This window comes from Rhinichthys klamathensis, unplaced genomic scaffold (genome assembly GCF_029890125.1).
Source record: "Rhinichthys klamathensis goyatoka isolate OS25496 unplaced genomic scaffold, OSU_Roscu_1.1 h1tg000530l_1, whole genome shotgun sequence".
In the NCBI taxonomy this organism is placed as follows: Eukaryota; Metazoa; Chordata; class Actinopteri; order Cypriniformes; family Leuciscidae; genus Rhinichthys; species Rhinichthys klamathensis.
The window spans coordinates 837232-862963 of record NW_026607006.1 but is presented as its reverse complement, the minus strand read 5'-3'; the positions used below and the strand labels follow the sequence as shown (position 1 = coordinate 862963).

Sequence of the window (25732 nt, the reverse complement as noted above, 5' to 3'; positions counted from 1 at the left end):
CTTACTGTAAAGCAAACTATAAGCACATACACCGTTTCCAACTATTATAAATTACACCGTTTCCAACTTTAAAAAAAAAAAAACAATAAGGGAAACCAGGGGCCCTCCTCCCCCTCTGTTTTCATCTACCTCCCCTATACCACTTCCTGCTCTACTTTTTCTCATCCATCTCTTCTCCTCTTCCTTTCCTCCTTTGTAAGTAGCCATTTACTTTAAAGTGGCGTGTGTGTGTGTGTGTGCGTATGTGTGTGTTTGGGTGTGTTGGATGTGTGATTGCCCTGCACTGCCTACTTTATACTGGGTGTGATCTTAAATTGACATTCCTTGACAACAATACTGCAACACATAATCTGTAGCTTAGAATCAGGTTCAATTAGCTTACTTAAGATTTAATTTTTGTCTAACCTGCGCTTATGCCTTGAGCAGCAGGCGTCGGATATGCGTATGGTTAAATAATGTAATGCATGCTATGTATGTGGATTTATGTGTAAATAAAACCCTGAAATAACAGTTTAACCCTTCACTATATTCACAAATAATATTATATTTGCACATTAAGAGGTTATTGGTGGATTTGTCAACTCCGTCAGCTTATAGGTCAACTCCGTCAGACATAGAACCTGACGGAGTTGACGTCTGACGGAGTTGACGAAAGGGCATGTATTTTCCCGCCAAAACATGTATTGTACACTGCATCTAGGTAGTTTTTCCTCAGTTGCTAGCTGTCCCAATAACCTCACTAAAATGCTTAAATTCAATCCACTATGGTTTAAAAAAAGTATCTTAACAGAAAGATGGTATTGACATGGTGCAGCTGTGACCATAGGAATATTGACATTGTTTGTCTAAAATATAAAAAAATGTAAAATGTACCAGAGCATGTGTGGTAGTGCTGCATTCACCACAGACAGGGAGATGAAAAGGGGTCCTCAAGGATATACCTGACCATGCTATTTCCTGATTTAAAGAGCTTTATGAAAAAATCTGATGGAGTTGACAGAAACTGAGGACACAACTTTAATAGGCAGATATTTATGGAAAATATTGTTTGATGTATTCATGCATTGTTTTTTATATTTATACCCCTTATTTTTTATTTGATATATATGTTTTCACAATTGTAGAGCTTTTTAAAAGTTTTTTTGGGATGGTTAATATTGTAACCTCTTGCTGAGGACAAGTGCAATAACATGGACCATCTAACCACAGACCATACATTTTAACAACTTTTCCCCAAAAAGATAAAAAGGTTTATTCTAAAAATCAGATAGGTATATACAATTCCTTTAGATTTAACTTTGTAAGTATGTCATACATGATGAATTTCTTAATTTTTGCTATAAATTAGACTTTTCTTTGTGGGACATGTTTTGTCCCGACTCTCAAGAATCAGTGAGCTAATGATGTCTCGATAAATTCTTTCCCCCACAATTTTAGGGTTATTAAATAGTCCGCACTGCATAAATTATAAATTAAATTAGATTAATCCTTATTAAAGCTACAAGCGTTCTTTAGTCAAAGAGTAGTTAGTAGTTTTCTCTGTTGCCTTTGTTCTTTGGTTAACTTTACTGACAGACAGAATTAGTGGCTACTGTCACTTTAAGATCTACAGCTGGTGACAGGATCTCACGCGTCTTATTCTATGGTCTTATTCTCTCACTACTCTTTACTTCCATTTAAGGTTTTATTTAACTCATTTAAGGTTAATAATGATTGATTCTTGTGAGGATACTCGACAAAACGGACATTTTGGCATAAATGTGTGTGTTATTGTTCGTTCAAGCGCGAAAGAGAATTCGATACTGGTTCGCGACTTTGTGCCTCGTGTGTGTGTGAGGAGGACATTTACTGAAGTGCGTTCTCGTTTGTCTTGTTGCCCATTAATGGTTTAAAGCATTTGGTGGACAAACTAATAACTAATAAGAGCGTGATCATAACCCTAGCTAAAGAATCACAAAGAACGGATGCAGCGTTAATTGTGTTAAATATTTTAAAACATTAAAGCTGAAAAAAAAAATCCCATACGTTAACAGGACTAACTTTACTTGTCATACATTGCTGACAGAAAATGAAGCGGTTTAAAGTGGACTCGTTTTCATGGTAGCTAGGCCTACACTACACCTAATGTTTTTTTTAGTAAGCTACACAGAATGTTCTACATTAAATATTTAACTAACAGTCTGAAGTTACCTAGCAGCAGTGTATGTTAATGTTAGCTCAGTCAACATAAGGCTAACATCAAAAGGTGTAGACAGAAAATATGATTATGCTGACCTGAGCTAATTTACGAAATCAACCAACTCACATCTCCTTTCTTTCTTTTCATCCATGATGACATTAAAGTCACCTGATGTTGTTTCTGGAGTTCTGCGCTCCATGCTTTCACCGACGACGCTAACGTGAGGTATGGATGGATGGATCTCAATCACACTGTTGCCAGGACCCGCCCTGCTCTGCTTCTGATAGGCTTGTGACGTTAGTTAGAGCTGCGCTCCTCTCATATGATTGGTAGGTGAAATCAATTGACTCGAAAATATTAAACCGCATTCAAGTTCCCAGTTTCAAATGTAGCCGCGCGGTATGCGCGCTCATAATGGAAGCGGCGCACTCGTTTTTTCCAAACGCGTCCGCGCCGAAAGTGCCTCCTAATTTGCTGTGTAGGTGTGCAGTAGTGATGCGCGGATCGCGGTTATATCCGCGGGGGTACTGTGGATAATACGCAGATCGGGCGGGTCAAGTAATAAAAATAACATTGATTAATCGCTGGTGGGTCGCGGGTGGATATGATAAATCATTAATAACGTAAATCTTAACTACATTCTCTAAAATATGAGCATGTTTAAAACATACTTTTTCCGCCAGGTGTGTTCGAGAAGTCGCAACACACACACGAGGAAGTTTCAAGGGAGTAAAGCCTGTGTTTATGCCATTAAGAAGATGAAACTGTCAAATAAATTGTTTTAAATAAATGTTCATTTAAAAGCAGCATTCCTCAGTGTATTATGTTACCATTAGAGATGCGCGCATCAGCTCTAGCGTCGCCGAGTCCGCTTTTGAAGGTGATCAATCCATTTATCATCCACTTAACACATAAGAATAATTGTAATTTGACCATTGGGTGCGGGTCGGGTGCGGATTAGAGGTCTGCACGGGCTTTAAACTTAAGCCCGAACCCGACCCGAACATTCTGGTTATATTTTAAGCCCGACCCGAACCCGAGGTCCGTTTCTCACAGTAAATAGCTTTTTTTTTTGTTCCAATATGCTGTAGCCTATTTTATGATTGCTTACCACAATAATTTAAAAAAATAGGCTACATGTAGCCTACAAACACCGTTTCACCAAGGCACAGTGGCCCCCTCATCAGTCAGCACACAAGAAAAAAAAGAAAAAGCACGGACTTACTAATTACGAAACGATGTGGTTGAACAGGTGAAACAGTCACAAATTCCCCATGAACTCAAACATTACACTTCAAAACAAAGTTTGCGCAGTTGCACAACTATTTACATAAATATAGCCTATCCTTCTCAGCACGAGTTATGAAGGAAGAGAACAGCATCGACAGTTGATGGTTTCAGCGCGTCCTCTGATTGCAGTGCTGTGACTGAAATAGCGCGTGCGGGACCACATGCACAAAAAAGTTTTGTAAAATGATATATGATAAAAATAAAAATAATTAATATATCATTTTACAAAACTGTTTTGTGCATGTGCTCCCGCACACACTATTCCGGTCACAACACCGCAATCAGAGGAGGACGGCTGAAACTGCGCACATCTACTTTCTCTCTCGCGTGCTCATATAATTACGATCACAACACAGCAAGCAGCCAAGCACACGGCACGCAAACTATATGTATAGCCTATATAGTTTTACTAAGTTACAAACCCGTGAGTTTTTCAGGACCCGTCGGGCTCGGGTCGGGTAGGAGACCTCTAGTGCGGATATCTAAATCAGAGAAAATTATTGTGGCGGGTGGATGATTTGTTTTTGGCTGCGGATTCGGGTGACGCTGATCCGCGCATCTCTAGTCTGCAGACATCTGAGTGGCCAACCACACATTGCCACACAGATGGCTCCAGCACCCTCACTCATGCACTCAAGTTATTGGTAGGGGTGGTTAATCTGTCTGATTTCCCGATTCGATTCGATTACGATTATTGAAGTCCCGATTCGATTACAGTCGATTTTCGATTATTAACGATTCTCGATTAGCGATTATTGATTTTCCATTTCACAACAGTAAACTAAAATACACTAGACCAACATATGATTATATTAGCAGCAACATTTTGGTATTAATTGCACTTTTTATTTGTTTGATATTCAATGAAAATGTATTGATGGTTAGTGAGGACATACAAACATGCTTGTTGTCTACTTCTTAGGCAACCCATTATAAATAAATACATTTTTTAAAGCAATTGTGTTGCATTATAATGCAAAGGCACCTGGTTCTATTAACTGACAGCATTAAAAGGCATTTTGTGATTTCCTTCAATTGAAAATCTTTGAAGCAAGTTTGGGGGACTCTAGGGCACCCAATTCAGAGAATCACCCAGAAATTCAAAAGAACAGCATTTATCTGAAATAGAAAGCTTTTGTAACATTAAACAATACCGTTCAAAAGTTTGGAGTCGGTAAGAATTTTTATTTATTTTTTTTGGGCGAAAGAAAAAAGAAATCATTACTTTTATTCATACAAATCGATTATCTGAATCTTTTGTGTGTGTGTGACTATAAATACGTTGCTTTAAAAGTAAATGACCCATAAAGAATTAACGTACAATATATTTTATTAACATTGCAAAGAACCAACAGGAAAATAAATGTGTGCCTGAACTAGGAGCATAAGTTACTTGTAGTAAATTCTTTCCTCTGACTGGAAACGTGTCAAATGGCTTCTCATATTTGTCGTGTTTCCGTCGTTAGTTTTATTCTACAAAGCTTACAACTAGGGTTGCTCTTGTCCAGCTCCTTTCCCCCTTCAACTTCAGAAGCCAAAATATTTCCACGTCAGCTAACCTAACAAGGAGGGTGTTTGGATTTAGCGCGCTCAGCCATCGCGTCTCTGTTATGTGCACGCCACAGACGGTCCGGCCACTGCACTTCCGCGCTTCAGAGTTCCGTCTTTCGCGTTCCGTCAATATTACGTTATTATAAATATATATAAAACTGTTTTTTTGTTTTTTTTGAAAATCGATTTTTTTTACATTTGTGAATCGATTCAGAATCGTCCACGTCCGCATCGCGATGCATCTAAGAATCGATTTTTTCCCCCACCCCTAGTTATTGGCCAGTCATTTTCACTGGTGCGAAACAATCAGGCTTCAGTACTTAAGGAGGGTATACCCCATCACGTTAATTTGCATTGCCAAGAGACCGTCCCGAAAAGGAGCCACCTTAATTAGGACATTCAGGACTCTCTTTAAAAAATCATTCATATCTGTTGACATTTTAATAAGGACTGAGTTCAGCTTTGAGAATAAAACCAACCTGTTTGTTCCTCAGTTTCTTCTTGTTTCACACTGAAGGTTTCTTCAATCTTTATTTCTTCACTCTCTTCTTTAATAAACGCCATCTTCATAATAGTATGTCAGGTGGATCTTTCACTTCACCAGGAGTTTTTCTGTGTTTGGACACTCTGTCATGATTAAGATGACAATAATTAACAGAAAAATAAATAAATCCACACTAAATCTCTGTGTGTGTCTCAATCAGCTCTAGTTCAGTAGTTCAGTGCAGTGGTAAGAGTCAGACAGAGTGAGAGTTAATGGACTTAAAGTTGACATGAAACGGAAGTTGTTTTTCCTATTCCTATCGAAACTCTTAAAGGGATAGTTCACCCAAAAATGAAAATTCTGTCAGTAATTATTCATCCTCATGTCGTTCCAAACCCGTAAGACCTTCGTTCATCTTCGGGACACAAATGAAGATATTTTTAATGAAATCTGAGAGCTTTCTGTCCCTCTATTGACAGCTACGTCATTGCTACTTTCAAGGCCCAGAAAGGTGGTAAAGACATAGTCAAAATATAGTCTGTGACTACAGTAGTTTAACCTTAATATTGGGAAGCGATGAGAATATTTTGTGCGGAAAAAAAGAAAAAACGACTTTATTCAACAATCTCTTCTCTTCCACGTCATTCTCCTACGCTGTTGACGGTAAACAGTGCAGCGCTTCTGGGTTCTACGTCAGTATGTCGGCTCATTATTGGATAGCTCCTGGGTCATCACACACGACCAGCATCGGCCAATAGTGAGCCTACGTTCTGACGTAGAACCCAGAAGCGCTGCACTGTTTACCGTCAACAGCGTAGGAGAATGACGTGGAAGAGAAGAGATTGTTGAATAATTGCGTTATTTTTTCGGGGGGTTTGCGCACAAACAGTTCTCGTCGCTTCATAATATTAAGGTTGAACCACTGTAGTCACATGGACAATTTTAATGATGTTTTTACTACCTTTCTGGGCCTTGAAAGTTGCAATGACGTAGCTGTCAATGGAGGGACAGAAAGCTCTCAGATTTCATCAAAAATATCTTCATTTGTGTTCCTAAGATGAACGAAGGTCTTACGACATGAGGTTTGGAACGACATGAGGGTGAGTAATTAAAGACAGAATTTAAATTGAGTGAACCAACGCTTTAAGAGGGAGAAGCGAAGCACCGCGTTGCTGCACGTTTTTAAAACTGGAACACATCATTTTCTCTGAGTGTGTACACACCAGCAGCGCCATTCGGCCCCCATTAGACTTTTCCATTCAGATAGCTACGCCTCGAACAGGGTTTCCTTATTCAAACACGCTGTTGAAGGGAATGGATTTCATCTGGTTGAGGTAAGTTTTTATTTTTTTAAATAAGCTGCACACCTAAATGTAAATGTTCCTAAAACACTAAAGCATGTGGTTATATTTTTAACTAGCTCAGACAGCTGGTTAGTAATCTTCATAGTTTAATCACCCGCTAACATTTGAAGGGTAAATTTCGAAATAAGGGACGCAAGGTATTTGCAACATTTACAGGGGCTAGCCGATGATTTTATTGCCGTCCGAATCCACAATGAGAGTTTTTCTCCCACCACCCGCTTAAAAATCGCCGCCTGAATTACTTTTTTTTTTTTTTTTTTTTTCACAAACACCAAGGTCATGTGGTCTTTTAATTGACCTCCGAATTTACATATCTGAGTTTACAAGAGATCAATTCAAAATTCACAGTTTAAGTCCTTTTTGACCACTGCGGAGCACCGTAGGGTAACTGTTGTGCTTCTCTGTAATTTGCATGCATTTTAAAGATTTACACTTTTATCACTGAAATTTTTGAAAGTATTTAAAAGAACAATATATCGTCACTGCTCCACCTCAGTGAGTGTGAGCTGTTAAGAACAAATTGGAGAAAGAGAAAATAAGGAAGTAAACATTTGAAATGGGTTGATACTTTGGCAGCAATATTTGCAATACAATTTTACAATGTGTATTATATAGATAAAAAAATAAACCAAGCAACTTTATATATATATTTTTTTATTTATTATTATTATTTTAAGCAGTTTTATATTTACCTCACGTAAATAAGAGGCTCTATTAACTTATTTTTTGCTAATTTCCATGTTTTTAAAATGCCATCCATCAATTTAAGATAAAATGCAAGACAGAAAATAATTTCAACTATAACATGTCAAATTAAATTGAAAAAATATTAAATTTAACTTATTCGGTTATGTTTAATTAAATGGTATATTATGTTAGCCTACATGTTATAATAAATGTATAACTTAAATACAAACTTGTTCTTATTATTTCAACCATATGACTTTATTTACAGCAGAAAATCATTTGACAAATTTATTTTTAGTGACCACGTGAGAAACAATGACCGAATATGGTTTATTTATATTTCGTGCTGACTTTAAATGCCCTGATCAGCCAATATAACACAAAATTAAGAATGAATAAAAGAACAAGTTATAGAGACACTTCATAGTAATTAATTATTTACGTTTGATAATTGTAGATTATTTAGTAGTTAAAGTACACAATATATTTAAAGTACACTTTAATGAAGACATTTGTAAAAGTTGTCATAACACGTTTTGATCAGCAGTCTCGTCGGCGTGCGGTGATTCGAGCGCTTTGAATCACTGAATCATTTTACGATGTAATTGATTCATTTGTCGCGGCGTTTCGAAAATATCACTTCTACGTCGCGACTTACCCGTGGCCGAATTCATGTTTAAACTGGCCATAAACCGATTCACGGTATAGGGAGCGAAATGAGATGCACATTTTTTGTAGCTTGTTTGGATGCGTTTCACTCACTAAATAACGTTCGTTATTGTTAGATAAAGCCGTTTAATGTTACATTCAATAATACATAATTTACAGTACATCGCGTGTGAAAAAAACATACATAAAATTGATTTAAGTTTGCATTGATTAACACAATAAGCTTTAAAACACCAACCTTTCTTCAGCCGAATCACAACAGATGCAGCAGAGCGGCGCGTTCCTATGACGTCATATCGCCAGAACAAAATAAAAGTCCCGTTCAAATGCTGCTGTCTAAAATCACAAAAAAGCTTTGAAGATAGGTGTGTGTGTGTGTGTGTGTGTGTGTGTGTGTGTCAAAGGAATTCAGTTACATACCACATTAAAATCTGAACTGTGGCCATATATATATATAGCACAATAGTTTATATGTAAAGTATATGTTATTTGCATTCCTATTGTCTGGCCCTCTGTTACATGACAATGATTAACATTTGTCTGCAAATTTAGGATTTTAAAACATACAGTATAACACGTGAAAAAGGTAATAGAAATAATAAACAAAAATAAATAAATAAAAATGTGCTGCCACATTTCAAAGCCACGATGTACAGAACATCACACAATATAGAACAAAATGTATAGACATTTTTGAAACAATAAAACTAAGAAATAACATAAATAACCGCAAAAAGGCCACACTGATCCACATGGATCCATTGAAAAACAATCAAAAATTAATTGACAGGATTAAATTAGAACAGAATATACCTTTCTAATAAATAAAAAACGAAATAAGTCGGAATCAATTCACAAGGTGGAGAACAAATGTGTGCATAATGCCTAAAGTGCAGGAAACATATATTCAAAACACAAGTCACAAATAGTTAAATATATAGCCTAGTATAGCCAGAATTGCCAACTTTGTCTTTATAACTGCAGAGAAAACAATAAACGCTAGAAATGGCAGTCTTTTTAGCTAAACATGTTCACAGCATACAAAAATCAAATTAGAACCGGCTGAAATGTTTTGAAATCACTTGTACCCATACCTGATCAGAAAACAAATCCAGTCTTTCACTCTGCCTGTGTCCGTTTGAGTCTTTTCAAATTGTGTGTGCGTGAAAAAAGGACATTCTAAAATGCTTAATGTCCTAAAACTGTTATATTAAAACATCAAATACTGTACACACCTTATTAATAAAGCATACCATACAGCGTACAGAAAAATAGATGAGCCCTGAATATGAACGCAACATGTCTAATTACACGTTAAGCATTTTCCTCCCATAGAAAACCGTTATTAAAATGAACTGAATGATCCAGTGAAGCACACTCTCACATCAATCTCTCATAGTCTAATTCAGGTAACACTCTCTGAATTTCCTGAATGCATTCAGCATCCATACCTAGAATGAAGAACACACTGAGTGATGCAAGCAAACAGTAGGGAGGTCCAAGATGTTGTACACTGGCAGTGGATAATAATCTTGCAACCAATCTGCATTAATATATGCATATTCATTTTCTGACTGGCATAGGTGATAGATTCCAAGATCAACTAACAGTAAAGAGTGATGTACCAAAACAACAAAGTGCACCTGTTTCTCATCAGTAAGTATGAGGGATATTTTCCCAAAGACCAGGTTGTCACCAATGTGCTTTAAAACAACAGCAAGGCCTTTGGTGTACTTGCTCCCTTTGTAAATCACTGATGAAACCTCAGAGGTTTTGTTTTTATCAATATCAACTGTCTTTAACAGCATCTGTATATCCCCATTGTATGTCTGTTCATCAATTTCATTTGCTTCACCAGCAACCTGAATGGAAGGTGGGAATAACTGACCACAACCTAGATATGACTGAAGAAGCTGGGGTCTTTCTGTCAGTGTCTTACTTAAGTGTAAAAAATTGTGAAGCTTTCTGGCACACTCCTTGAAATAGGTGTGTTTGCTTTCAAACCTTAGTGTCCACAAGCGTATTAGTGGCCCAAATTTAAGGATTGGGTCAGGATAATGCAACAAATAGTGATGCTTTGGTTTGAGAGGGTGGTCAGGGAACATGCTGTTCCGTAAATATACATATTCTTCGAGCAAAACTTTCAGATATGCGACCTCATTCTGGTGAATTTTTGGAGCACAGATGAATGCAGTTATTTCCTTTATCTTAAGGCACAACTGGCAAACCTCACTTTCCATAGGATTTTTGATCCATCTACCAACATAAACTGGTAATAATCGTAAAAGACACCAATTCTGTGTGGCTGACCCACTGAGCTTTTTAGCATTTTCCTTAATCTCACATGGTTTGTTGTGTGAGTCACTACCCAAACGTTTTGTCTGTGCGATGGCCTGATCTATCTGGTCATAGGTGAAATGTTTTACAGAATTTACCAAATGTTCAATATAGAGGGCCAAATCATTTGCCACTACTCCCTCAAAAACGTCATGTCCAAGACATGGAGGAAGACCGCTACAGACATGAAAAGACTTAAGTGAGTTGAAACAGGAATTAAATTTGATTCCATCTATTAAATTATGGTCAGAGGTCAGTTGTTGTATACTGTCGTTATAATTTGTAGGTGTTCGTGGAGGGCCAAAAACCAGTGGCGATTTGGCAAATGTCTCTCTGTTAATCAAACAGTACCTTTCTGCTACTGCTGAAATTATCTGTGAATCCACTAACAGAGTGGGAACCGAGATTATCGCCACATATAGCAATCAGTGACGCCTTAAGGTACCTCCCATCTTCCAGCTGAAAGCCTGAATCCTGCAGGTCTTTCAGGTCAGCAATAAGACGGGAAAATATCTTGACGTACAACCTAGAAGCTTTGCGCAGTTCCACTACGTGAAATGTCGAGGCCCACAGGAAAGGAAATGAATAGTTGAAATAAAGTCGTTGTTTTTGTTTGTTTTTTTGCGCACAAAAAGTATTCTCGTTGCTTGATAAACTTAAGATTGAGCCACTGTAGTCACTAGGACTATTTTAACGATGTCTTTCATTACTTTTCGGCCGTCCAGTTTCGATCCCTTAAGAAGCCTATGGAGGAGTGATCCAGCTCTCAGATTTAATCAAAAATATCTTAATTTGTGTTCCGAAGATGAACGAAAGTCTTACGGGGTTGGAACAACATGAGGATGTAATCCTCATGTTGTGGCGAAGCACTGCTACTTGGGCGGAGTGATAACCGCAGCACCTGAGACGCGCCGTGGTGAGGAGCAGAGAGCGCGTCTCATGTGCTGCGGTTATCACTCCGCCCAAGTAGCAGTGCTTCGCCTTCAGAGAATATAGTTCCCAGTATTTATACTGTTAAAATATGTCTGTGTCTCATGTGACTTTGTTTTTTTGTACACTCTGTGACTATACAAATCACAACATGTAAATAGGAAAATGTTTGCGTTATTTTGTCACTTATTTGAATTAGTATGCTAGCTGCAACCATTTACATCCAGTCTTTGTGCTAAGCTAGGCTAGCGGTGGGTGCGTCAAACAGACTTATAGCACGCACGGAGATGAAAAAGGTATGTATGAACTTATCTAACTTTGGGGGATAAGGTGAATAGGCTAAAGTCCCAAAAAGTCGGAGTGTTCCTTTAAAGAAACAAAGTGCAATGACCACAAATCTCCAGTAGAGGTCCATAGGGACTTATTTAATTTTCACTTCATTTTTCTTGATGCTACAACTTCTCCTCACAACTTTGATATTTATTCTGCTTTTGCAAATTATTATACATACATTTGCAGAAACGTTACAAGTCACCACTAAAAGACATGACTGTAATCACATACTATTTATTTCAGAAAATGTTTTATCACAAATGATTCATTTTTTTAGAACAAGAGATTTTAAAAAAAATAAATAAAACCAATATACTACAAAACAACAGCAACAATAAACTAATGAACATGAGTGAAGGGTACACAGAACAATAAAACTTTTTTTATATAAATAACATGGCTAATAAAAAAGAGAAAGAACAAGCACAATGCAAAACACTGAGAATGATACTACGTCACATGAATTCGTTTTTGCAAATCCATGCACATCTGGTAGACTTTGACAGTGTGAGCAATGCAGATGTTCTTCTTGCAGTGTGTGCAGTGCCCTCTGGACTTCACATCTTTGCTCCGTGGACACACCTGACACCGCTTTCTTTTTGAGGATGGAGGTTGGGCGAAGGGTCCGGGAGCCTCTTCGCTGTCTGAAGGAGGATCTTGCATTTTTCTCAGTAAGTTGAGGCTGAGGCTGAGGCTGGTGTTTTCGGATCTTCATGTGAGGACTCACCAGAGCTTTTCCAAGCCGTTCAAGAAAGAGCCTTCTCTGGAAACACTTTCCTCTCTCCCATGCAGGATTTATCTCTTTCCACACCACAAAAGCATTGATGGTTGACACGTCAATCATGGCTGAAAAAACAGGCATTGGCCAACGAGCTGATTTTCTCTTGCAGCTGTATGTTGCAATCATCTGCAATATTACAAAGACATTAAGACACACAAATTAGTACATTCGCTGACAAAAGAAATGCATGATACATTTAGCAAATAATGCATATAAATATCAAATCAAATTTGGAAATACCTTGTCAATGTTGTCAACTCCTCCTTTGCAATGATTGTAATCCAAGATTAACTTGAGGTTTCTTGTCCTCCCTGTCTCTTACTTTGGCCTCCTTGTGGCAGGTGCTCATCAGTAACACATTTTTGCCTTTTTTGGGACAATAAGACAATGTGTGTCAGTGAAGGCAAAGGCAGAAGAAAAGCGATCTCTGCCTTTTGTTGAAAGAAGAGCAGGTGGAAGCTCAGGCTTGTTTCTTCTTATTGTCCCAACCATTGTCAGCTGTTTTTTTAGGAGCACCTGGCCAAGGGCATGTGACGTAAAAAAATTGTCACAGGTTATTGTGTGTCCCTGTCCCTGAAGACCAGCGGTGAAGTCGAGGACCATGGCACACACACCCTAATTTATTTTCAGGCTGTCCATCTAGACGCTTCCCTGTGTACACCTGCATATTCCAAGCATAACTTGTTCTGGAATCACATGCAGCCCAGATCTTGATTCCATACTTTGCAGGTTTGCTGGGCATATACTGTTTGAAAGCACATCTTCCTCTGAATGGAATCAAGCACTCATCTGCAGTTACGTCTGGGCCAGGGTTATACATCAGAGGGAGACGCTCGACCCACAGATTCCAGATGTAACGGATTGCAGCCAGCTTGTCAGTGTCACGTCGACCTGCTCTTGTGTCCTTGTTGTCAAATCGGATGATTCTTGACGAAGTTCTTCATGGACTTGACGGCCCAAAAAAATTGAACGACCAGTTTCAGCATCCCACAAACTTCTCAAGGCCTCATTGCGTGAGCAATAAAAACCTGCAAGCAGGATCAAACCAATAAAAGCTTCAAACTCTGTTCAATTTACATCATTCCAGCTGTCACCATACACTTTCTTGCCTTCCAAATTTGTCATCTCAATCAGGATGTTCTGGATTGACGTCGGAAAAAAAAATAAAAAAAGTAGACTTCATGTCCTCGACACGAGAACATGAATACCTTGTTGGTCCAGGTGTGAGTTTCATGATCCTTGATGCTGAAGCTTTTCCTGGCCTCTGTGGAGGTGGAGTAGTATTCCAGATAATATTTCCATATTTTGACAGATAGATTTCGTCTGCATGGCCTTCCTCCTCATAATCATCCTTTTCAGATTCCTGGTAATCCTCTTGAATCTCGGTTTCATCTTCTGTGTCAAGTTCCCTTTGTTCTTTGATTAACTTTACTGACAGAAAGCTTTATTGGCTGCTGGCCCTTTAAGAGCAGCCGTTGCTGACAGAGACGTGGATCTCACACGCACCTCATTCTCTCACGTTCATCATAAGACTGCTCTTATGTTATGAAGATACTCGACAAAACAACATTTTGGCCAAATTGTGTTTGTTATTGTTCGTTCAAGCGTGAAAGAGAACTGTATTCTGGCATGCGGTCTGTGCATATGTACGATACTGGTGCGTGTCCAGTCAGGACATTTACATGCAGCTCTTTTGACTTGTCGGGCATGAATGGTTTAAAACCATTTGCACGAATAAGAGCGGGATCATGTAACACTAGCCAAAGGATGACAAATATAACAGATGCTGCGTTAATTGCGTTATTATTATTATTAATATTAATTGCGTTAACAGCCCTAATTTGGTTATTTCATAGGGTTGGGGATCGTTTTGATTTGAACGATTCTGATTCCGATTCCTCCTTTCGATTTCGGTTCTTTTCGATTCTCGATTCCGGTTCTTTGAGGGGTGGAGTCAAAACATGTCACAGGCTCATTTCACAGAGGAACATTTTATTTTGATTCAATAATGAGTTTTAGTTTTGGGAGCTGCAGCCCATGTGAGAGAAAATTAGGAATGCCTCTGCACCAGACCAAAAAACAGATTTGCAGAACTTGCACCCTGGTCTGGACTCTCTGGACATGTATAAACAGTAATATTAGGACTAGCGTGGGGAATTTGGATAACGCTACATTCATCTACGAGGGAAAAATAATTTCAGTAACGTTTTTGTTCACCACAATTAGCAATTTGGTCAAGCGCTTTATTACACTATGATCACTTGACTGATTGTGACAAGGTAACGTTACTAACGTTGGTTAGCGCAGGGTTGCCCGAGGACACGCTACACTCCTTGTTAATTTGTACACCATGCAGGCATAGGCGTAATTTGCGGGTGGGACATGTCCCCACCACTTTTTTGTCAATATTGTCCTCACACAAAAACATCTCGCGGCACGGATGTACCAATACAAATAAATAAATCATCTCCAGTTACCTAGCAGAGCATTCATTTCGTTCTTTTGTTAAATAAAATGCGATCTAGCGCTAAAATGTGTTGTTTTTTAAATCAAGTGGTCAAAGTGCTCGTTGCCGCTGCGATCAGTGATGCGGATACAGTGTTCTCAACTTCTCTTATGGCCCGCGCACAGTCTTCTCTCGGACGCGCGCTTCAATCCGTTGCGGAGACTCTAATTCGATCCAGTGAAATCACAAAACAAATTGTACACAAACGTTTCCCTGATTGATATACAACCACTGATGAACATATTTGGTTTTGATGAGGAAAATAAAAACTATACGAGTGCAGATTAGAACCCAAAACCTGTGATGTGTGTGGCAAAAACTCTGCCACTGGAACAATTATGTACACACGCAAATCGTAGGTATATTTATTCAAGTGGAATGAAAATCACTGTGCCAACCCAGGCTTTTTAAGGTGAAATAAAGCCACACTTTTTAGCGCTGCTTACCGTGCTCCACGGCTGCAACAGAACAAGCGGGCGAGCACTTCCAGAAATCCGGTGAACACTATGGACCAAAACTTGCGCGTTTGGAACCGATGATTGGAATTGAAAACAAATTTTCCAATGGAATCGTTATTTTTTAAACGGATCCAAGTTGGAACCGGTTCTCGATGCCCAACCTTAATCGTGCAGCACTAATTTAAACCATGCTTATGCATTTCCACCTATGCCAACATAATTTTCGAGTCTATTTAAAAGAATGTTGTGGTCAATAGTATCAAATGCAGCACTAAGATCAAGTAACACTAATAGAGAGATACAACCACGATCGGATAAGAGCAAATCATTTGTGACTCTGATGAGAGCCGCCTCAGTACTATGGTACGGTCTAAATCCTGATTGAAAATCCTCACAGATATAATTTCTTTCTAAAAAAGGAACATAGTTGTGAAGATACTACCTTTTCTAGTATCTTTGACAGAAAAGATAGATTCGAGATCGGCCTGTAATTGACTAATTCTGTAGGATCAAGTTGTGTTTTTTTAACAAGCGGTTTAATCATAGCCAGCTTAAAAGTTGTTGGTACGTATCCTAGAGACAAAGAGGAATTAATTATATTAAGAAGAGGATATTCTCCCGGATATTATCAATCTTATACACAAGTTTATGCGCCAAAATCCTGGGCGGCGCCATAACTCTACACAAATGCACTTAATTTCCGCCGGAAGTGGTTTGCACAGCGTCTGCCGGTGTAAACACAGCGATTAAGATGCAGCTTGGGAACACGGTTCTACTACTTTGACTGGAGATGGCGTTACTATCCCCCACCCGAATTCAGTGCAGACCTGGGAGAATAACATGACGACGTGGCCCAGCATAATGTACAGGAAGATTTGCTCCTACTTCGTGCAATCCATGGCAATAGATGGAAAAGCAATGGACAATCTGAAAGCCTCCGAGGCATATCAATATCTGCACAGCAACAAAGTCGGTTGTGTCATGTCATACAAACATGATCGTTTTGTTTATCTGAAAGCAAATGTAGAGCCTAGCCATATTTAGGTCATGCCAACAGATGTCCGTTGTTTACATAATGCACAATTTACATTATCTCTTTATGCTGTGCGATATATCAGTGTGCCTGTACTGTTTGAGTGAAAATAAAGTTTGACGTAATTTCATTTAATTTAATTATTGCACTGAACTACGATCATGAAAGATAGGCCTTATGTTCCTTACTGTACGTTCACACATGCAGCTTGGGAACACGGTTCTACTACTTTGACTGGAGATGGCGTTACTAGAATTCAGTGCAGAACTGGTAGGATAACATGACGACGTGGCCCAGCATAACGTACAGCAAGATTTGCTCCTACTTCGTGCAATCCATGGCAATAGATGGAAAAGCAATGGACAATCTGAAAACATTTGAATTGTTTATTAAGCAATGGACAATCTGAAAGCATTTGAATTGTTTATTAATAAACTAGTGTTTTCTGTCAGTTTTCGGTTCATTTATGAGATGCGCTCCAGTTCACGCACCGGCGCCTCCGTGTCCTAATTATATTGTCTACTATATTTGCTTCTTATTTATTAATCAAGGCAATTTTTTGATGAAACATTGATTAAAATGAAGATACAATTTATACAAAACGAAATTCACTTCAACAAGATTGCGTATTTAATCCTAACAGGTATTAAAAAGTAAAATACAAAAGCAGCCCACACAATTACATCACTATGAAAATTTTCATATATAATATTAAAAAATAAAATGCATGCAGTATTTGTTGGGTTTATCTGTATTTAATGAACATCATGGCTGGGTGTTGGTAGACAGGAACACAAGGCAAGATTCTAAACCTCACAAGGCACTCTCAGCCAGATCCTTGATTTCGAGTCGGTATCAGCCTTGCGAAAAAATTTAAACAATGGAGCGCATGGACATTGCCTCTTGGTAGCTGGATTGTGGTCGTAGCACTCTCTATCTAACTACTCGTTTCAGGTGCTTTCTCGAGTGTTTGCAACCAACTACCAAACACGTCGTTCCCGAACCACTTTTCTTCATGTTGTAATTGTTATATCATTTGTCACTGCAATATCAGTGCTTTGTCGGCACAACGGAGCTAGCTAGCAAAACAAACCCAGCCCGCCAGAACGGAAGTGGATTGCATCGACGGGAGGAGGTTAGGACGTAGGGCGGAAACGGCTCAAAAACTTGTGTATAAGTGAAGAAGTTCTTAAGTCATTACTGCTCTGCTGCTTGGAAACTTCTGGGCTTGGAAACTTCAAATAAATACCTAGGCTTTTATTTATTTTCTTCTAATAGGGTTGAAAAATAAGCAGATCTAGCAGCTTTTAAGGCCTCACTGTATGCAATCGTGCTCTCCTTCCATGAAAGGCGAAATACCTCTAGTTTTGTTTTATTCCAGCTACGCTTCATTTTTCTGGCTGCTCTCTTAAGGGCCTGAGTGTGCTCGTTGTACCACGGCGTTGGACTATTTTCTTTTAAATTTCTTTAAAGTCCCTGTAAAGTCAAAATTTTGTATGTGTTCTGAGTTTGTCACACCACAGAAAAATGTGTTATTAGCCACCCTGTCAAATTTGAATGATAAAAAAAGCCAGCAAGTACATAAAATAAGCTATCAAAATCTTGAAAAAATGAGCAGTAGTCTCTGCTCTCAAACGCTGGGGGCGTGTCCGCTGGCTGCGCTGAAACCACGCCCCCTCGCGGGAAAGCTGCCGTCGCCACACTCAACTCTACAGGCGGAATAGATGCTCGCACGGTGGGCACGCACTGCCGATGACGGCACCAGTTGTCGGCGCGACGGGAGGATGAATGCCGAGGCGGAAGATAGTCGGTTCGGCCCCATTCACCAGTAACTGTGGATTATCAGTGAATGTCTCAGTTGTCTCCGACGAAAGTTTATAAAACTATCCCATGTAAAATGATCACTTACAGAGGCGGGTTTTGGCAGTGATCCTCAGCTCTCCATCAAGGTTGGCTCTTCACAAAATTAATCCACTTCTTCTTGATGTAGCATCGTTTTTCGGAAATTTAAATAAGGACACTGATCTGTTTTGTTTGTGATCCGGTGATCGCATCCAGGTTGTAGGGCTACGCATTTCCGTGACGAAGGCATAGCTAGCTAGCAATCTGTAGGCTGCTGTAGTAACTAATAGCACTGACCGTAACTCACGATTGAGCGGCAAAACTGTGCTCTATATTGTTAGGGGAGCGGACAGCCTCAGGGGCTCCAGTGCGTCATCAAGTAGGGGCGTGTCCAGGAGCTCAGGGGCTCCAATGCGTCATCGAGCCCCGTTTTAGCCCCGCCCAAAAAATCCGGAAAATAGCAATGGTGAAAAACTGTTTAACGGTCTAACTCCACAATTCAGTACTTCACAGTTCAGTCTTTGTAATATGTTTTAGCAATACATTTCTAACATTTATAATGTGTTTAGAATGTTTTTTTTAAATTGGCTTTACAGGGACTTTAAGCGCAACGGAGCACTGTGTCTAAAGTACTGGAAAAGAGAGAGTTAAAAGTTTCTGTCACAATATCAAGTTGTTCTAAGCTATCTGGGATGCTGAGATGCTGAAACTGATCAGGAAGTTTAATAATAAAGCAATCTTTAGTGGCAGAAGTAATAGGTCTAACATATTTGTAACACGGAGTCGGCTTTGCATATGATACAGTGGTGTCACGGTTCGGTACATTTTCGATACAGCAAAAAGAAAGAAATGGCAGAGAAATTTCCTATTTATTAAAAGAAAAAATATTTTTAAATAAGTTTGAGTTTTCCTACATATTGAAACTTTCAGGTTTATAAATGGGGGCAATCTTTGAAGGATGAACAAATAATGTTTTGTTCATCACATTGAAAATAACATTTAAATATAGGGCTATATTTTGATATATAATATTTAGATAATATTTGAGTTTTGAAGTGCTGGAAAAAGATGTGTGAAGTACTTGAAAGCATTTCACTATTCCAGCCAAACTTCCATGGTTACAGTTAGTGTTAGGCTACTATATTAAATGTTGCTGGTCCAAACTGATAAACGGTCCGTGAAGCACAATATAATGAGTAGCGCAGTTTCGTTCCGCTTTCATTACGTTTGCCATTTGATGTTGCACAGCGTTGTGGTGGTCGTGCCAGCGCGAATTTTGTCGGCAGGAAAAATGGTCCGAGGAATCGTTCGGTTTGTATGCGTACCGAACCGGAAGCCTCGTACCGAAACGGTTCAATACGAATACATGTACCGTAACACCCCTAATTTACACTATATATTGTTACATTAAGCACCAACACTTCAAAAGAATTATATTTGAAACTAGATTTCTTAGTAATTCTGAAAATATTACTATACATTACAGCAACACCTCTCCCTTTGCCTTTCAGACAAGGTTCATGTTTATAACCGTAATCTTGGGGAGTGGACTCATTTAAAGCTCCAGTCCGTAACTTTTTTGGGTTAAAAATTATCCAAAAGAAATTTTTGAGCAAGTACATAACCAGCCAGTGTTCAAAACTCTCTGCTTGCCTTAGCTCGATTCAAAGCGGTAAGCTTGTAATAATGTTTTTAATTCCAGTGGTACTGGTGGATTTACGCAGGAAATGCGAGCTTGTCTTTGCGTCATTACGTCACATCTGTACACATAGAGAAGAGTCTTGGCTAGTAGACTATATTGAGTCATTATGTCACATCTGTACACATAAAGAAGGAGTCTCGGCTAGTAGGCTATATTGAGTCATTACGTCACATCTGTACACATAAAGAAGAGTCTCGGCTAGTAGACTATATTGAGTCATTACGTCACATCTGTACACATAAAGAAGGAGTCTCGGCTAGTAGGCTATATTGAGTCATTACGTCACATCTGTACACATAAAGAAGGAGTCTCGGCTAGTAGGCTATATTGAGTCATTACGTCACATCTGTACACATAAAGAAGGAGTCTCGGCTAGTAGGCTATATTGAGTCATTACGTCACATCTGTACACATAAAGAAGAGTCTCGGCTAGTAGGCTATATTGAGTCATTACGTCACATCTGTACACATAAAGGAGTCTCGGCTAGAGACTATATTGAGTCATTATGTCACATCTGTACACATAAAGAAGGAGTCTCAGCCAGTAGGCTATATTGCGTCATTACGTCACATCTGTACACATAAAGAAGGAGTCTCGGCTAGTAGGCTATATTGAGTCATTACGTCACATCTGTACACATAAAGAAGAGTCTCGGCTAGTAGGCTATATTGAGTCATTACGTCACATCTGTACACATAAAGAAGAGTCTCGGCTAGTAGGCTATATTGAGTCATTACGTCACATCTGTACACATAAAGAAGAGTCTCGGCTAGTCGGCTATATTGAGTCATTACTTCACATCTGTACACATAAAGAAGAGTCTCGGCTAGTAGGCTATATTGAGTCATTACGTCACATCTGTACACATAAAGAAGGAGTCTCGGCTAGTAGGCTATATTGAGTCATTACGTCACATCTGTACACATAAAGAAGAGTCTCGGCTAGTAGGCTATATTGAGTCATTACGTCACATCTGTACACATAAAGGAGTCTCGGCTAGAGACTATATTGAGTCATTATGTCACATCTGTACACATAAAGAAGGAGTCTCAGCCAGTAGGCTATATTGCGTCATTACGTCACATCTGTACACATAAAGAAGGAGTCTCGGCTAGTAGGCTATATTGAGTCATTACGTCACATCTGTACACATAAAGAAGAGTCTCGGCTAGTAGGCTATATTGAGTCATTACGTCACATCTGTACACATAAAGGAGTCTTGGCTAGAGACTATATTGAGTCATTATGTCACATCTGTACACATAAAGAAGGAGTCTCGGCTAGTAGGCTATATTGAGTCATTACGTCACATCTGTACACATAAAGAAGAGTCTCGGCTAGTAGGCTATATTGAGTCATTACGTCACATCTGTACACATAAAGAAGAGTCTCGGCTAGTAGGCTATATTGAGTCATTACGTCACATCTGTACACATAAAGAAGAGTCTCGGCTAGTAGACTATATTGAGTCATTACGTCACATCTGTACACATAGAAGAGTCTCGGCTAGTAGGCTATATTGAGTCATTACGTCACATCTGTACACATAGAAGAGTCTCGGCTAGTAGACTATATTGAGTCATTACGTCACATCTGTACACATAAAGAAGAGTCTCGGCTAGTAGGCTATATTGAGTCATTACGTCACATCTGTACACATAAAGAAGGAGTCTCGGCTAGTAGGCTATATTGTGTGTGAGGATGTTGGAGGTGGAGGTTTATAGCCTTTTCTCACAGCACTTGATATAATTAAATGTATTAAAGTTTTTTTCAATTGCTAACAACCTTTTGTCCAATCTGTAATCACATTTTCAAAACTCTAAACACAATTAGCACAACATCGGTCTGTTGTGACCATACCATTAACACAATTCATGTTGTTTTCACACAAAATGCAGTCAATTAACACATTTCTAGAATGCCTACATTTTCTGTATATATAAGCAAACCCAATACCAAAATCATGGATCTTTATAGTCTTTTTTACAAATGCTTAAACGCAGCATGCCAGAAATTAAGACCTATTGTTCCAAACCATAGATACAGTATAAAGCCTCTACTTCTGCAAGAATATCAGCTCAAAATTATTGAAACAAATATTTAAAAAATATATTCAAACAGCTGATAAGCATTTTTAAATTACTGATAATTAGAGTAAGAAATAGCTGATTCCAATCTCAATCAGAGACATTGCCAGGTGATGAAGACTTTCCATTACATGGACATACACAATAAAAAGGCAGTCTTTGGATTGGTTTTGTTCAAAGCAACACATAACAACACAGAGGAGCAGAAAAAGAAAGAAAATGTCTGCACGAGGGAGAGGACTAGTTGGACCAGGGAGAGGACTAGTTGGACCAGAACAAGGGAGAAGGAGAGGTAGGGGAAGAGGAGTAAGAATGCGTGGTGTTGTTCAAAGGAGAGTAAGAGCTGTTGTCACGGATGAAATCAGAGCCACCATCATAGACCATGTGATAAACCATGGTCTATCATTGAGAGAGGCTGGTGAAAGAGTCCAGCCTAATCTCAGACGGTCAACCGTTGCTTCCATTATCCGGATTTTTCAACAAACCAACAGGTAAGTCATGCATTTCATTAGGGCTATCAATGCGGTTGCTATTTACTGTATTACACTAGCTACAAATGCAAATGTTGTATTTTTGTTCTTCTAAAGGACACAACGACTTCCTCGCTCTGGGGGAAGAAGAAAGCTTCTCAGTGAAGACCAAGAACATGCCATTGTAGGATGGGTCATTGCTGACAATGCAATACAACTGAGAGAAATTCAGACCAGAATTGTAGAGGACAACCTGGTATTCCAAAATGTGGAAAGCATCAGCCTAGCTACCATTGCTCGGACTCTGACCAAACACAGAATTCGAATGAAACAGTTGCACACGGTTCCATTTGAGAGAAACAGTGATCGGGTCAAGTAACTCCGGCACCAATACGTCCAGGTATGGTGTCTATACACCATGTCTGATTCTAAAGTGACTATTCCATACTTCCTTTTTTCTCTATTGCTACTCTAAAACATTTATGTAAAAATTGTGTTTGTTTTTTATTTCAGAGAATTATGGAGTTGGAGGCTAATCAGACACTACATGAATTCATTTATGTAGACGAGGCAGGGTTTAACCTGGCAAAAACACGTAGACGAGGAAGAAATGTAATTGGGAAAAGGGCCACCGTTGATGTGCCGGGTCAGAGAGGAACAAATATCACAATGTGTGCTGCAATCTCAAGTGATGGTTTGGTCCTGCAGAAAAGCCAGATTGGTCCCTACAACACAGAGCGCCTTCTTTTGTTTTTAGATGACCTCCACCAACAACTGGTCCCAGAAGCAGAACCGGTGGGAGGAAAGATGAGGACATTTGTGATTGCATGGGACAATGTAGCATTCCACCATTCACATGCAATCACAAACTGGTTTGCAGCACATCCAAGAGTGATTTCCCTTTTTCTTCCTCCGTACTCTCCTTTCCTCAGCCCCATTGAGGAATTTTTTTCTGCTTGGAGGTGGAAAGTTTATGATCATCGGCTTCAAGACCAAATGTCCCTCCTGGATGCCATGGATGCTGGCTGCAGAGACATCTCAGTTGAAGACTGTCAGGGGTGGATAAGGCATGCCAAGCGTTTCTTTCCAAGGTGTATAGCGAGAGACAACATACGATGTGATGTAGATGAGAATATGTGGCCAAATGCTGAAGATCTTATAGATAGAACAGGACTTTTTTTTTCTGGGCCTTTTTTTCCCTGTCATTTTGTTTTATTTTTGCACACTTTAAATCAAAGGCCATGTATGTTTGTCCTTGTTTCGTTTTGATCACTGACGGCAATTTCATATTGCTATTACAGTAAAGTCTTTACTGCAGCAATTCTGTCACTGTTTTTTTCCCAGTTGTACAAGTATTGATGGCTCCTTTACATTTAGATATTATGTTGTACACATCTAAGTCACCATGAATTCTCTCTCTCTCACACAGCTGAATGAATAATTATAAAAAAAATGATTTCATACTGTATGTTCTATACAGATAGAACTGAAACATGACAAGTAATGCAGTTTTTGTAATGCCACCAACTGTTACAGTTTTTCTCGATTGCTTAAACACATTTGCCCACTCTGACATCACATTTTCAAAACAGTTAACACACAGGATGAAACTGAAGCTCAATGGCCAAAATGACTCATTTTGTTAGCAAAATGCTCTAACACTCACAAACCATTAAAAACATGCAACATAAGCAAAAATTCTCATCAAACACCACAACTTATGGTCAAATTAGTTTATTCTTTCAATTAATCACTACACAATGGACAACAAAATACAAAATACAGCCATCAATATGAAATATGATACTTTACAAACTCAAATGGATACTGAAAAAGAAAAAAAAAAGCTACCAAAGGCAAATTATGGGTGGAAATACCTTTAAAAAGAAAAAAAGATATATACTGTATATATATTTTATCTTTCACATTTAGTCCATTCGTTCTTGACGATTATGCCACAGGTTCTCATCAACATCGCATTGAATGTTTTCCCTTGCAATGCACCGAGGGAAATACCTCCTTGCATGGCGTATCCATCCCTGGCAGTCCTCTGCACCTATTGCCAGGCAACCAGCATTCATTGCCTCCAGGAGGGGCATCTGCTCATATGGCCGGTGATCATACACCTTCCACCTCCAAGCAGAGAAGAACTCCTCGATTGGGTTCAAAAAAGGCGAGTATGCAGGGAGAAATTGCATCATAATACGAGGCTGTGCTGCAAACCATTCATTTACAAGGCGAGAGTGGTGGAAAGCCACATTGTCCCAAATTATGACATACAGAGTCATGCCAGGCCTCAACAGCCCTCTCTCCTCGGGTGGAATGAGTATTTCTTTCAATGCATCAAGAAATGTGATGAGGCGTTCTGTATTGTATGGACTAATAGTTGGTATGTGGCAAAGGACCCCATCATTGGAGATGGCAGCACACATGGTGATATTGGCACCCCTCTGACCTGGCACTGTGACAGTGGCCCTCTGCCCAATGATGTTCCTCCCGCGTCTCCTCACTTTACAGAGGTTGGAGCTGGCTTCATCCACAAAAATGAATTTGTGATGTGCCCCTTCAGCTTCAAGCTCTATTATTCTCTAAGAAAAATAGCAAATTCATAGAGCAAATGATTACAGTCGCATGTAACTATGGTAAAAAAGGTATTACAATAAAAAAAATCTGTACCTGCACATACTGGAATCGTGCCTCCTTTACGATGTCAGAGTTTCTTTGAAATGGAACTCTGTACAGCTGCTTCATTCTGACATGGTTAAGGTTTAAGGACTCGATAGTTGCCAAACTCACACTGTTTATATTTCTAAATGCTCCCTGATCTGCAATTACTGCTGCCTGGATTTCACGCAGTCTGATTGCATTGTTTGCCACTACCATATCTACAATGGCTGACTCCTGTTCAATACTAAATATCTTTCCTCTGCCACCAGTGTGTGGTAATGTGTGGATTCTATAAAGTAAAAGCAAAAAGCATGTCAAAATTGACATTACTGTATGACAGTCACATAAATGGGATTGATAA

The 25732-nt window shown here is 39.1% G+C and overlaps 2 protein-coding genes and 1 pseudogene across 2 annotated transcripts in view; all 3 read right to left on the bottom strand.

Annotated features, from left to right (window-relative positions):
• LOC130073201 (gastrula zinc finger protein XlCGF57.1-like) overlaps positions 1 to 5632 on the bottom strand; it is a 28399-nt gene extending 22767 nt beyond the window's left edge. Inside the window, exon 1 of the mRNA XM_056238671.1 lies at positions 5500 to 5632. Coding sequence (XP_056094646.1) covers positions 5500 to 5590 — 91 coding nt within the window. The 5' untranslated portion in view covers positions 5591 to 5632. The remainder of the gene's footprint in view (positions 1 to 5499) is intronic.
• LOC130073205 (gastrula zinc finger protein XlCGF57.1-like) overlaps positions 1 to 8490 on the bottom strand; it is a 250423-nt gene extending 241933 nt beyond the window's left edge. Inside the window, exon 1 of the mRNA XM_056238675.1 lies at positions 8463 to 8490. The gene's annotated coding sequence lies outside the window, so the exon portion shown is untranslated. The remainder of the gene's footprint in view (positions 1 to 8462) is intronic.
• Positions 8491 to 9624: 1134 nt separating this feature from the next.
• LOC130073200 (piggyBac transposable element-derived protein 4-like) lies at positions 9625 to 25455 on the bottom strand (annotated as a pseudogene).
• Positions 25456 to 25732: the final 277 nt, after the last annotated feature.